General features: G+C 36.8%; 3 protein-coding genes and 1 pseudogene across 5 annotated transcripts; all 4 read left to right on the top strand.

The window, feature by feature from the left end:
• Positions 1-43: 43 nt before the first annotated feature.
• On the top strand, positions 44-3,898 carry LOC9310693 (transmembrane protein 120 homolog). 2 transcript variants are annotated; one of them, XM_021021397.1, is made up of 10 exons: positions 44-407; positions 495-573; positions 653-747; positions 836-940; positions 1,035-1,114; positions 2,537-2,627; positions 2,705-2,812; positions 2,905-2,991; positions 3,357-3,405; positions 3,504-3,592. In XM_021021397.1, exons 1-10 carry the CDS (start codon positions 210-212, stop codon positions 3,590-3,592), a joined length of 981 nt encoding a protein of 326 aa, XP_020877056.1. In that variant the 5' UTR covers positions 44-209. The 2 variants fall into 2 exon arrangements, with proteins under 2 accessions (XP_020877056.1, XP_002874626.1); XM_002874580.2 differs by lacking the exon at positions 3,357-3,405 and adding an exon at positions 3,288-3,356 and having other exon boundaries at positions 47-407; positions 3,504-3,898.
• A 447-nt stretch (positions 3,899-4,345) lies between these two features.
• Positions 4,346-7,727, top strand: LOC110227358 (FBD-associated F-box protein At4g10400-like). Its single transcript, XM_021021394.1, is given in 6 exon segments — positions 4,346-4,842; positions 6,248-6,380; positions 6,382-6,945; positions 7,020-7,163; positions 7,248-7,272; positions 7,275-7,727. Coding segments are annotated over 6 exon segments (1,242 nt in total). The 5' UTR covers positions 4,346-4,717; the 3' UTR covers positions 7,526-7,727.
• Positions 7,704-11,344, top strand: LOC9308582 (annotated as a pseudogene).
• A 66-nt stretch (positions 11,345-11,410) lies between these two features.
• LOC110227359 (uncharacterized protein At3g43530-like) lies at positions 11,411-13,841 on the top strand. Of its 2 annotated transcripts, XM_021021396.1 has the most exons (4): positions 11,411-12,222; positions 12,561-13,054; positions 13,178-13,313; positions 13,602-13,841. In XM_021021396.1, the coding sequence occupies exons 1-4, from the start codon at positions 12,172-12,174 to the stop codon at positions 13,629-13,631; spliced, it is 711 nt and encodes a 236-aa protein (XP_020877055.1). In that variant the 5' UTR covers positions 11,411-12,171; the 3' UTR covers positions 13,632-13,841. The 2 variants fall into 2 exon arrangements, with proteins under 2 accessions (XP_020877055.1, XP_020877054.1); XM_021021395.1 differs by having other exon boundaries at positions 12,561-13,313; positions 13,602-13,839.
• Positions 13,842-13,876: the final 35 nt, after the last annotated feature.

Below are 13,876 nucleotides of genomic sequence, written 5' to 3'. Positions count from 1 at the left end.
TTCCTTAATCACACTAACACTAGAAACTTTGATAACAAAAAAAAAAAAAAACAGATTCAAACCTTTCTTCTTCTTCTTCTTCTTGCGTTCTCCAGAACAAACCAATTTCCAATCAAATCCTCTTTCTTCATCTCCACAAATCCAATTCCTGAGATTTTCTCGAAGAACGTACGTAATCCGATCTCATCTTTCGCAATCATCAACCATCGATGGAAGTCGAAGAAGAAGTTAAACGAATCATAGATGAGGTTAAGGACCTTCATGACTCCGCCGCTTCATTCATCTCATCATCTTCTCAACAAGAGCTCTCTCTCCGTCAAAAAGCCTCCGCCGTTGATTCCTCTATCCGTCGTCTCCACTCTACTCTCGTCTCCAACAAAAATCTCGATCCTAAACTCGTCGAAAAGGCAATTTTCTCTTCTTAAATCTCTTATCTCTTACTCTGATTTGGTTTCTTCAATTATTGAAATTGAAAATTGATCCTCTATTTATAGCTTGAGGAAGATCTTCATCGAGCTAGATGCATGCTTGTTGATGGAGAAACATCTTCATTTCTACCATCAAAACCTCAAGGTTTCTTCTATCCCTTTCTCTATGATCACTTCTTCGGATTCAATTTTGGTTTTGATTCTCATCTAATTGAGTGAAGCAGGACGTTTTGTGAGAATGTTTTGTGGACCTGTGAATGTTCGAGCTTTGCGTAAAGATGTTCAGCTCAAAGTTAAAGAAGAATACAATCGCTACAGAGTTAGTATATATATTTTTTTTTGCTTGCATGTGTGCTTCAATGTCGATTTTTGTGTCCTGATGAGTCTTGCTTTTGGCCATGGAACAGGACAAGACTGCTCTTCTTTTTCTTTTTTTCCCTGCAACACTTTTAATCCTTAGATCTTATTATTGGGGTGGATGTTTGCCTGCGTTTCCTGTTCAGCTCTATGAGGTAATTTTAGAGTTTGGTTTTGGGTTGCTTGAATATTGTATGTGTTGGAGTTTCTTGAGATTTAAAGTGTGAATTTTTTTATCGTTTTTACTAGGCTTGGCTGTTGTTTCTCTATGCTGGGTTGGCTATGCGTGAGAACATATTAAGAGCTAACGGGAGCGATATTCGTCCATGGTACTCTTACGCGTTCCCTCGTTCTATACAACTGTTAGACTTCTAAGTTTCTCATTGCTCTTCTGTTGATTACTTTAAATTTAGACTATTGTTTGTGTTGTGGTAGTTTTGATCTTAAAACCTATTTTGGCTTGCTAGTGAAGGCCATAGGACATAAAATTTAAGTTCGGAGTGATTTGTATGCTATATGTTGAACTTAGGTCCTATGCTAACCGAGCACATGTAAACTTTAATGAGAGTCATAGCACATAACTTTGTCAAGAACCTATTGTGTTTCTAAGAGTGTTGTGTCATGCTACAATGTGATCTTAGGTCCTATATTCACCAAGCTCATCTGTTGCTCCTAAGGTCGTTTGGTCTTTTGGGTGTCCTTATCTCTCTATCTTGCTTATCTATTTTGTATGCTGATTGAACACATTATTCTGTTGTTTCGTTGCTTAACCAAAATAGATCAATTTTGGTGTGCTTCGTTCTTTGCAGTTAACAAAGGATGATTGTCTTCTAATCATGTAAAATATCAGTTTCAAATGTCATTTAAGATGGCTATGGTGACCATAAATGAGAATTACTAGTAACTGTTGGCTTGACAACAAACCTACACGTTTTGCTTCTGTTTGTTAGCATCTCTTCAGAGTACACTGAATTTATTATTGAATCATACTAAGAGTGAAAGACTAGATCTCTATTTCTAATTAGTGTATCATGTGCCATGGCCGTTGGCACACATGCAGATATTCTTTCTCTGAAGAGTCTCTTTACTTAGAAATTATTCACATGCGGATATGTATAGAAGCATAGATATGCGTACAGGAAACGGTAGCTTATATGGTTTTGTCAAGTAGAAAATTAGATCTCTATAAATTTCATGAGTTTTAACAGAGCTTTGGCTTCAATATAATCCTCTTTGGGTGGGGGGTTTGGTATAATCCTCTCTATCTGTGTTGATGTAGCTGTGTTTCGTTTGGTATATCAAAATATACTGGGTTGGTTATGCGAGAGAAAATATTGAGTCAGTGGGAGTGAGTACTTTCCTCAGTCGATTATAACAGTTATGGTCTCTTAAGTTTCTCTTTGCTCTTGGTACACTATATATAGAAAGTTATAGGGCATAAATTCGGAGATGGAGATAGATGCGCCATGATAATGTTGACGTATATTTACCAAGCATATGTGTTGTTGGTACCTCTTCAGAGTATACTTAATATATTGGTTAATCATTTGGTCAAGTAGAAATTAGATATCTGAATATTTCTTGGGTAAATATAGGGAGCTTTAGCTTCTGTGGAATCCTCTTTCTGTCGGGGTTTGAATTCGGAGAGAATCTCTTTACCTGGATTGATTTAGGTGTTTTGTTTGGCTTTTTATCAAAATATTCTCATAAGTTGGGTGACTTTAACCTCTGAAGCTGATATGGTTTTGCAGGTGGCTATATCATCATTATTGTGCCATGGCTATGGCCCTTGTCAGCCTCACATGGGAAATCAAAGGTCAACCAAACTGTGTCCAGAAACAGGTACTGCTTAGAGTTATTTCTTTTAATGAAGACTAAAAGTTCACAAAGTAAATATATATGACTTCAATCCTCTACAGAGAGGAGTCCATCTTTTCCTGCAATGGGCTATGATGCAAGGCGTTGCCATGCTTCTGCAGAACAGATACCAACGCCAAAGATTATACACTCGCATTGCACTAGGAAAGGTGCTTTATTATGTGCACTTTTTTTCTTCAGTCCAAAATTCTATCCGCTTTTGTAAAAATAGCTCTAAAGTGTGCCTTGTGGTTATTTTCAGGCTAAGAGAATGGATGTCGTATGGGGAGAAACGGCTGGCGTTGATGGACAATTATGGCTGTTATGTCCTATACTGTTCATTTTACAGGTGAGCCTTTTTCTGTAAATGTATGAATCAAGTTTATGCTAAAATGTTTTAAAGCGTTTCATTTGCTCTACCGTGCACCAGGCTAGAGTGGTTTACTGATTGTTTTAATGCCTTCTTTCTTTTTAACTATTGTGAACATTTCCATGGCTTTGGAGATCTAAAGAAACGCATTCAAAACTATAGCTTCTGTATTGTTGCAAGTATAAATTTGAAAGTCAAAATATTTCATATATATTTTCGATAGATATTAATGAGATCGTTGCTTAACAATGTTTGTAACTTTTGCTAAAACGCAGGTGTTTGAAGCATACGTTGGACTGCTGTTGCTAAGAAAAACAGTAACCGGAGTTGTTAATGAATGGCAGGTATATTATTTTCACTCTTGTGGCATTGTTTTCAACTTGTCTATTCCCGGTAGAAGCCGAAAAATCCTAATTCAATAGAGAAGAGAGATTAAAACGGAAGTAAAAGTAACAGAAATGTTGAGGATGTTGTGATGTTGTCATTTTCAGGTGATGGTTTGTGGCATTCTTCTGGTAGTGATGGCTGTTGGAAACTTCATAAACACAGTAGAGACACTGATAGCAAAATCAAGAGTTAAGGCAAAGATGAAGAGAAGTAAAAGCAGAGCAGAGCTTAATTAGACTTCACAGGTCTCATCTGTTAAAATCACTCGTCTTTATTTGCAATTCATAAATTTTTGTTTTCTTAGGCCACAAAATTCACATCCTGGGATCTGAAAAAAAAAACTATGAACTTCTTTTTTTTATTTTTATGTAAATGGAAGTGGCAGTTGATATTTGATAATTTAAGTTGTATTTGTACAATTTTCAACTGACAATTTGTAGGATTCTAAGGGGGTGTTATTAGTTTGTTAATTTGTAAATCCATATAGAATTTGAAAATTTCTATTAATTATGAAATCAAGATATATGGATTTTGAAATAACATGTGTTTACCCATAGATTTGAATCCTTCTATTTTTCTCTTTCAATTCCATTCAATTCCATTTAAAACATAATTTGGATTCTCAAATCCAAAAACAAATGACTAAACGAATAACATAAGATTTTAACTAGTATTTATAAATCATAGAACCAATAACACATGAATTTAATTAGGATTTTAAAATCAATGATTGAATAACAAATGATTTTTGTTTGGATTTCTAATTCCATATAAATCTATGAACCAATAACCCCTCCTAAAATTGTCAGATCTTGAAGAAAGATGATAGTGTTAAAATAAGACAAGTATCCGAGAAAAAAAAAAAAAAAAAAAAAGACAAGTATCCTTGAACAAGGCCCAAGCCCAATACAGGCCCATTTGGGGTATCAAACCACAACCACTCCCTAAAACCAGTTAAGTCAAGTGTAGTGTCAGTGTGTCACTACGAAGCTCTGTGATTCTGAAGTTCTGATACCGTCTTCTTCTTTCTCCCTTTCGATTAAAGTTTCCAGAAATGCTTCCACAGTTCTTCAGGCGCTTTTGATTTACCTCTAATTCCGGCTCAGAGGCGGAAAAACCGAGCCTTTACTGGATTTCACCGGAAATAGACTCATCACTTAACAATCCAGAGCTTTCTAGGGTTTTTCTCTTGTTCCTCTGTGTGGCTGTGTTTTTTTTCTTGTTTGGTTCGCTTGGGACAAATCTTTTTAAGTCTCTATTGTGTTTTCTTGAGTTTCTTTTTCAGGGTCGGTGACATTTTCTTGATTATTGTAAAGATATGGACAGAATCAGTGGGTTACCTGATGAACTACTGGTTAAGATAATATCGTTTGCTCCGACTAAAGTTGCTGTAGGAACTAGCATTTTGTCGAAACGATGGGAGTTTCTTTGGATGTGGTTGACAAAACTTGATTACTGTGATAGATATTATTCAGAACCTGAATGCAAGAGTTTACAGTGTTTTCTTAATAGAAATCTGCCGTTACATAGAGCTCCGGTTATAGAAAGCTTCCGTCTTAAGCTAAGTGAGTCAGTATTGAAACCTGAAGATATCAGAATGTGGGTTGTAGTAGTTCTTTCTCGCTATGTACGTGAGCTGAAGATTTATATTTCTCGTCATCAGGAGAAGCAAAACATATTGCCAAGTAGCTTGTATACCTGCAAGTCGCTCGTGTTCTTGAAACTCGATGGCAGGATTCTCTTGGATGTTCCTCGAATGGTTTGTCTTCCCTCTTTGAAAACTTTGGTACTCAAAGGTGGGTGCTACTTCAAAGAAGGATATCTTCAGCGGCTTCTATCTACTTGCCCTGTTCTTGAAAATCTAGTTGTGCATTTACTTCATCGTCATGACATTATGGGAAAGTTCACTGTTATTGTCCCATCTTTGCGATGTTTATCACTCTATATAGGTTATCATTGTGATTTAGATGAGTTTGTCATAGATACTCCTTCTTTAGAGTATTATCAAACTTGTGGATCTTAATTATGATAGTCACCCTTTTTTGATTGCGAATATGCCTAAGCTGACGGAAGCATATGTCGATGTTACATTCGCTGATATCAAGAGTCTCCTAGGATCAATCACATCTGTCAAGAAGCTTACAATATGCTCTAAGGTAATCAGTTTCAATCTCTAAACTTCAAGTCGTTAATCTTATTTATAAAAGTCTCTGTTAATTTATTTTTTTTATCGTCCGCAGGTTGCGAATGGTGACGGTTTTATCTTCAACCACCTTGAGCATCTGACGATATATGTATGGAAAGAGTATTCATCGCATCTCCTTGTCCAGTTCCTCAAAGACACTCCTAACTTACGAGAACTAATACTCTCCTCCCAAACCGATGTAAGGTTCCTTCTATTAACTATTATTTTTTATCTATTGCACATGATTTTTTTTTTTTATTTTCAATCTGATTCTTCTCCTTAATCTCAGAATTATGAGAATGTTGATATGCTTTCCTGGAATCAACCGAGTACTGTTCCTGAATGCATGTTGTCGAGTCTACAAAATATCACTTGGGCACAATACTTAGGAAGACCACAAGACAGAGATATTGCGGTTTACATCCAAATAAAGTTTTCAGAGATGGAAGAGAAACCATACAAGCAGGAGAGTAAAAGAACAAGACATTCATTTCCTGATGGAACTTAGAATCCTATTATATCAATGAAAACATCTAATGATTCAAAACCTCATTAAAAGTTAAGCTCGCATGTTGTTGAAGCTCGGGAAGAACGTGTCAACTCCTTTATCATCTCGAGTTCTGAAACCAAACATGCATCAGATACAATTGTTGCAGTCCTTGTAAAACTTGAGTTTGGTAATAAACATTATTCAGAGTCTGATTTCAAGAGTTTACAGTGTTTTCTTGATAGAAATCTGCCATTACATAGAGCTCCGGTTATAGAAAGCTTCCGTCTTGTGTTAAGTGATTCAAATTAGAAAACCTGAAGCTATCAAAATGTGGGTTTTAGTAGTTGTTTCTCGCTACATACGTGAGCTGAAGATTTATAGTTCTCATTATGAGGAGAAGCAAAACATATTGCCAAGTAGCTTGTATACCTGCAAGTCGCTCGTGTTCTTGAAACTTGATGGTGGGATTCTCTTGGATGTTCCTCGAATGGTTTCTCTTCCCTCTTTGAAAACTTTGGAACTTAAAGATGTGATATTCTTCAATGAGGCATCTCTTCAGCGGCTTCTATCTAATTGCCCCGTTCTGGAAGATCTGTTGGTAGCTTTATATTATCATGAAAATATGGAAAAGCTTACTGTTATTGTCCCATCTTTGCATCGTTTATCACTCTATATATGGTATAATTGTGAGTTTTTCATAGATACTCCTTCTTTAGAGTATTTCACACTTGCGGATCGTAGTAATAGCAGCTCCTATTTGATTGAGAATATGCCTAAGCTGATGGAAGCATATGTCATTGTTACATTCGCTGATATCAAGAGTCTCATCGGATCAATCACATCTGTCAAGCGGCTTACAATATCCTCTAAGGTAATCAATTTCAATCTATCAACTGCTAGTCGTTAATCTCATTTTTAATGTTAATACTTTTTTGTCATCCGCAGGTTGGTTATGGTGACGGTTTTATCTTCAACCACCTTGAGCATCTAACGCTATATGTAGGGAAAGAGTATTCATCGAATCTCCTTGTCCGGTTCCTCAAAGACTCTCCTAACTTACGAGAACTAATGCTCCACTCCATTACGGATGCAAGTCTCTTCGATTAACTATTTTTTTTTGTCTAATTCACATTATTTCGTTTTTTTAAGTCTAATTCTTCTGCTTGATCTCAGGATCATGAGAATACTGATATGTTTTCGGGCATCAACCGAGTACTGTTCCTGAATGCATGTTGTCGAGTCTACAAAATTTCACTTGGTCACAATACTTAGGAAGACCACAAGACAGAGATATGGCTGTGTACATCTTGAAAAACGCTTGTCGCTTAAGGACTGCAACAATCTTGGCTAATACACGTTTGGTTCCAAAATTCAAGATGATAAAGGAGTTGGCACAGTCTTCTCGAGCTTCATCAACATGCGAACTCGACTTTGAGGATGGGAGTTTTTAAGATGTTTTCATTTATATAATAGGATTCTAATTTCTATCTAGACCTGTCTGTTGTCCAACAAAGATCCTATAACGAATGTCTTGTTCTTCTACTATCTTGCTCGTATGGTTTGTCTTCCATCTATGAAAACTTGTTTTCGACAGAAAAAGTGTTTATGTATAATGGAGATATACCTAGTATGTCGACAGAAAAGTTTCAAGCTTTGCGTAATGATGTTCAGCTCAAAGTTAAAGAAGAATACAATAGCTACAGACTCAGTATTTTTTTGTTTGCATGTGCCCTTTAATGTCGATTTCATGTTTTTGAATTTATCTCAGTGTGGTTGTTTTACTGTTGCCATGGAACAGGACAAGACTGCTCTTCTTTTCCTTGTTTTCCCTGCAACACTTTTAATCCTTAGATCTGGGGTGGATGTTTGCCTGCGTTTCCTGTCCAGCTCTACGAGGTAATTTTAGAGTTTAATCCATAGAACATTAATTTTAGTTCCGGAGACAGTAATGTGAGTGTTGTGTCATGCTATATGTTGAACGTAGGTCCTCTGTACAACCAAGCACATGTATAGTTTAATGAAAGTCTAGAAAATATTGGGTTTCTAAGAGTGTTGTGTCTTGTCACTGTGTAGATTTGAGTTCCTCAAAGACTCTCCTAACTTACGAGAAGTAGAATACTTCTCTGAAACGGAAATGGATGACGTAAGTTCCTTCGATTAGCTATTATTTCTTATCTATTGCACATTATGTTTTTTTTTTTTTTAAATCTGATTCTTCTCCTTGATCTCAGAATTATGAGAATTTTGGTATGTTTTCCTGGAATCAACCGAGTACTGTTTCTGAATGCAAGTTGTTGAGTCTGCAAAATTTCACTTGGTCACAATACTTAGGAAGACCACAAGACAGAGATATCGTGGTTAACATTTTGAAAAACGCTCGTCGCTTAAGGACTGCAACAATCGATTCTTATACATGTTTGGTTCCAGAACTCGAGATGATAAAGGAGTTGACACGTTCTTCCTGAGCTTCAACAACATGCGAACTCAACTTTAATTGAGGATTTGAGATTTTAAGATGTCTACATTTACATAATAGGATTCTAATTTCTATCTAGACTCGTCTGACTGTCCAACAAAGATCAGATCATGAATGTCTTGTTCGTTTACTCTCCTGCTTGTATGGTTTCTCTTCCATCTCTGAAAACTAGTTTTCGACAGAAAGCTTGTATATGTATAATATACCTTGTATGTCGACAGAAAAGTTTGAGCTTTGCGCAAAGATGTTCAGCTCAGAGTTAAAGAAGAATACAATAGCTAAAGAGTTGGTATTTTTTTTGCTTGCATGTGTCGATTACATGTTTTCAGAGTTATCTCAGTGTGGTTGTTTTTTTTGTTGCCATGGAATAGGACAAGACTTCTCTTCTTTTCCTGTTCAGCTCTATGAGGTAATTTTAGAGTTTGGTTTTGGGTTGGTTGAATATTGTATGTGTTGGAGTTCTTGAGATTTAAAGTGTGAATTTTTTTTATCTTTTTTACTAGGCTTGGCTGTTGTTTCTCTATGCTGGGTTGGCTATGCGTGAGAACATATTAAGAGCTAATGGGAGCGATATTCGTCCATGGTACTCTCTCTTCATTCTTTTACAACTGTTATGATCTATTAAGTTTGTCTTTGCTCTTGCTGTTGATTGCATAAAATTTCGAGTGTTCTTTGTGTCGTGCTCTCAAGACCTATTTACCGACTGCAGGTCTTGCTATAAGACATAATTTTTTAATTCCGGAGTGATTTTTTATGTTATATGTTGAACTTAGGTCCTAGGCTTACAAACACATGTGAGGTAGAAATTAGAAGCATAGACATGTGCACAGGAAACGGTAGCTTATATGCTTTAGATCTCTATATATCTCCTGAGTTTAAACAGAGAGCTTTGAATCCTCTTAATAACATACCAAACCCCCACCCAAAGAGGATCTCTTTATCTGTATTATGCGAGAGAAAATATTGAGAACCAGTGGGAGTGATATCCATCCATGGTACTTTTCCTCAGTCAACTATAACTGTTATGGTCTCTTAAGTTTCTCTTTGCCCTTGGTAAATTGGGAGTGTTCTCGGTGTATCTGTTACGTAATATGTACAAAGTTATAGGGCATGGATATAGATGTACCATGATAATTAATGTTGACCTATATTTACCAAGGATATGTGTTGCTTGGTGAAACTCAGGGTACATAACTTAAGTAATGTTGTTGGTGCCTCTTCAGAGTACACTGAGTATATTGGTCAATCATTTGGTCAAGTAGAAATTAGATATCTGAATATTTCATGGGTAAAATTAGGAGCTTTAGCTTCGGACTCCGCTTTTTGTGGGGTTCAAATTCGGAGAGAATTTAGGTGTTTCGTTTGGCTTTGTGTCAAAATATTCTCATAATTCGGGGTGACTTTAACCTCTGAACCTGATATGGTTTTGCAGGTGGCTATATCATCACTATTGTGCAATGGCTATGGCCCTTGTCAGCCTCACATGGGAAATCAAAGGTCAACCAAACTGTGTCCAGAAACAGGTAATGCTTCGAGTTTTTGTTTTGTTTATATGAAGACTAACAAAGTAAATATTATATATGACTTCAACCCTTTACAGAGAGGAGTCCATCTTTTCCTACAATGGGCTATGATGCAAGGTGTCGCCATGCTTCTACAAAACAGATATCAACGCCAGAGATTATACACTCGCATTGCACTAGGAAAGGTGCCTTATTATGTACACTTTTTCTTTTCAGTTCAAACTTCTATCCGCTTTTGTAAAAGTAGCTCTAAAGTGTGCCTTGTGGTTAATATTCAGGCTAAGAGACTGGATGTCGTATGGGGAGAAACGGCTGGCGTTGATGGACAATTATGGCTGCTATGTCCTATACTGTTCATTTTACAGGTGAGCTTCTTTGTGTACATGTATGAATCAAGTTTATGCGTAAACATTTTAAAGCGTTTCATTTGCTCTACCGTGCACCAGGCTAAAGTGGTTTACTAGTTTTAATGCTTTCATTCTTTTTACTACTGCGAACATTTCCATGGCTTTGGAGATCCAAAGAAACTCATTCAAAACTATAGATTCTGTATTGACGCAAGTATAAATTCGGAAGTCAAAATTTCCCATTCAAAATTCTTAAGATGGCTTGTACAGTAGAACCTCTTTGCTCTTTCCACAACAATCCAAAAAAAACTTTGCACGGTTGACGGTTCATGCTGGTAATGTTGAGATTTTCTGTGTAATGTATTAGGCTTAACAATGCTTGTAACTTTTGCTAAAACGCAGGTGTTTGAAGCATACGTTGGACTGCTGTTGCTAAGAAAAACAGTAACTGGAGTTGTTAACGAATGGCAGGTATATTATTTTCTCTCTATTGTGGCATTGTTTTCAACTTGTCTATTCCCGGTATAAGTCGACAAATCCTATTCAATAGAGAAGGGAGTAAAAGTAACAGAATTATTGAGAGCGTTGCCGTTAATGTCGTTTTCAGGTGATGGTTTGTGGTATTCTTTTGGTAGTGATGGCTGTTGGGACTTCATAAACACAGTAGAGACACTGATGGCAAAATCAAGAGTTAAGGCAAAGATGAAGAGAAGTAAAAGCAGAGCAGAGCTTAATTAGACTTATTTACAGGTCTCATCTGTTAAAATCACTCGTCTTTTCTTTTTTGTTGCAATTCACACATTTTTGTCTGAACATCCTTTTTCTGTGTAAATGAAAGTGGCATTTGATATTTGATAATTTATGTTGTATTTGTACAATTTGCAACTGACAATTTGTAGGATTCTAAAAGTGTCGGATCTTGAAGATGATATAGTATCCTTAAAAAGAAGGCCCAAGCCCAGGCCCACTTGTGTATCAACCACTTAGTGTAGTGTCGTCGACTCGTCGCAATGAAATGAAGCTCTGTGATTCTGAATTTCTGAGACCTTTCTTCTTCTTTCTCCCATTTTCGATTCAGAACTGTAGAGTCTCCAGAAATGCTTCCGCAGTTCTTCAGGAGCTTTTGATTTACCTTCTGATTCTGGTTTTTCAGGAGCTTTTGAGAAATCAAATATCGATTGCGTTTTATCTCTTTTTCGAAATCCAAAACCCTAAAATTTCTCAATTTCTCTTCCTCTCTTCTTCTTCAAATCTCCCCAGAAACCGTTATTGAGAGATTTCGAAACTATCTTGCAACTTTATTGAGAGATTTTCTCGTTTCTTGCATCTTTAAAAGGAACCTCCGTTTTCTCCTTTGTCTCCGATTATGCCTCCAAAGAAAATGGGGTTAAAGAGGAAGAGAGTAGTGGATCGAACAAAATCGGTATTGTAAGATGATGGAGGTGCAACGACAACGACGGAGCAGCCATCCCCGACGGAGCTGCCATCCGCGACAAAGCAAAAGAAGGCAATTGAGGGAGGAGGAGTTGAATAACAAGTCCCGACCTTAAGTCCGGTTGTAGAGGCAGTGGAAGAAGAGTCTGAGAAGAATGAGGAAGAAGAGTCTTAGAAGAATGAGGAAGAAGAGTCTTAGAAGAGAAAGAAGAAGAAGAGAAAGAAGAAGAAGAGAAAGAAGAAGGGAATGATGAAGACGGAGGAGAGACAATGATAGTAGTAGATCCTTGTCCGGAGAGTTCTCCTCCGATGAGAGTATGGAGGATGAGATAGCAGATGGAAATGCAGTGGAAAATGCGGCTGATATGGTAAGTATTTGACAAGGGTAAAACTAGTAGAACAGGGTAAAACTATGTGTAAATCTGGGTAAAACTGGTAGAACAGGGAAACACTATGATTTCTTGGTAAAATTGGTAGAACAGGGAATACTATTGTGTGTTATAATGTAGAATTGGGTAATACTGGAAATACAATGGTATAACTATGTGTTTGAATTCTGGGTATTATTGGTAATACTAGGGTATTACTATATATTTGATTTTTGGGTAATACTGGTAATACTAGGGTATAATAATTTGTATAAATTCTGGGTAATACTGGTAATACTAGGGTATAACTATGATATATGAATGAATGTCTGTTGCAGGAGATCGACGAGGAAACAGAAGCACTACAACCGCTGAGTATGCATTTCCCGCCGTCAGAATATGTGAAGAAAATCAAGCTATCAACTAGGTGCTATATTCACGAAGTGTTGACTATGTTCGATAAGTTGGCGCCTCCGATGAGCAAGTCTGAGAGGGCATGGTTTGAGGACCATCTGAGTTTCCAACACGTCTTCCACATGCCAAGAGACCCTAACCACCGACTTATGGGGATGTGGATGCTCCTTCTTCGCACGGCGCGCATTGAAAGGAAGAAAGAAGTGTGGTTCATCGTCAATGGCGTTCCAATCCGATATGGTATATCGGAACACGCATTGATATCGGGCTTCAATTGCAAGAACTATACACTTGGGTATGAAAAAATGGGAAGTATGGAGTTCAAGACGAAGCATTTCAAGAATACTGTTGTGAAACGCGAAGACGTGGGAGAGAAGCTCTTAAAAATGAAACCGGCGGGTGAAAGATCTAAAGAAAGGTTGAGGATGATGGTCCTCTATTTCTTAAGCAGCATTTTTGTAGCGCCTATCAAGACCGGGGATAAGGCACCTCAATTGGATGATTTGTGTCTAAGGGCTGTGACTGATCTCACGTTTTGTAGGAATTTTCCGTGGGGGAGGTATTCTTTCGATTACATGTTAGGAACCATCGTACACACGATGGATCATTTTAATGGTTTTGTCACCAACAACGAAAAATACATATGGCCGGTTCCGGGTTTCTGTCTTCCGTTAGAGGTAAGTTACAAGTTATATTAATTGGTGATTGTTAGAAATACTAATAATACTGGGAATACTATTTATTGGAATACTGGTAATACTGTTTATTATAGGAATACTGGTAATACTTGGAATACTATTTATTAGTAGTACTGGTAATACTGGATATTAGAAAACTAGTAATACTGAGGAACATGAATACTGGTAACACTGAGTAACAGGAATACTGATAATACTATTAATAGGAATACTGATAATACTGGTATTACTGTTGAATCTAAATATATGTTTTTTTTTATTCTGTAGCTTCCTGCATTCGAGGCAATCCCACTGTGAGGGAAAAATTCATTGACGAGATTGTACGAACAGATGAAGGATATCCTAGGATGTGCAAGCTGATGTTCAAGAAAAACCATTTGAAAGGCTTTCTTCTTGATACTATTAATCTAGAATTGGGAACAACTCAGATTAGTTGTCCTAGATATACTGTTTTATGAAATGTTTACTATTCTATTTAATTATAATAAACACATATTTGTTTATGTTTACAGGTCGTTGATTGTAAACACCTAGAAATTGAA

The sequence above is a fragment of the Arabidopsis lyrata genome (genome assembly GCF_000004255.2).
Source record: "Arabidopsis lyrata subsp. lyrata unplaced genomic scaffold ARALYscaffold_6, whole genome shotgun sequence".
Lineage (NCBI taxonomy): Eukaryota > Viridiplantae > Streptophyta > Magnoliopsida > Brassicales > Brassicaceae > Arabidopsis > Arabidopsis lyrata.
The sequence above is the reverse complement of the archived record's forward strand: the minus strand, read 5'-3'. Positions and strand labels throughout refer to the sequence as shown.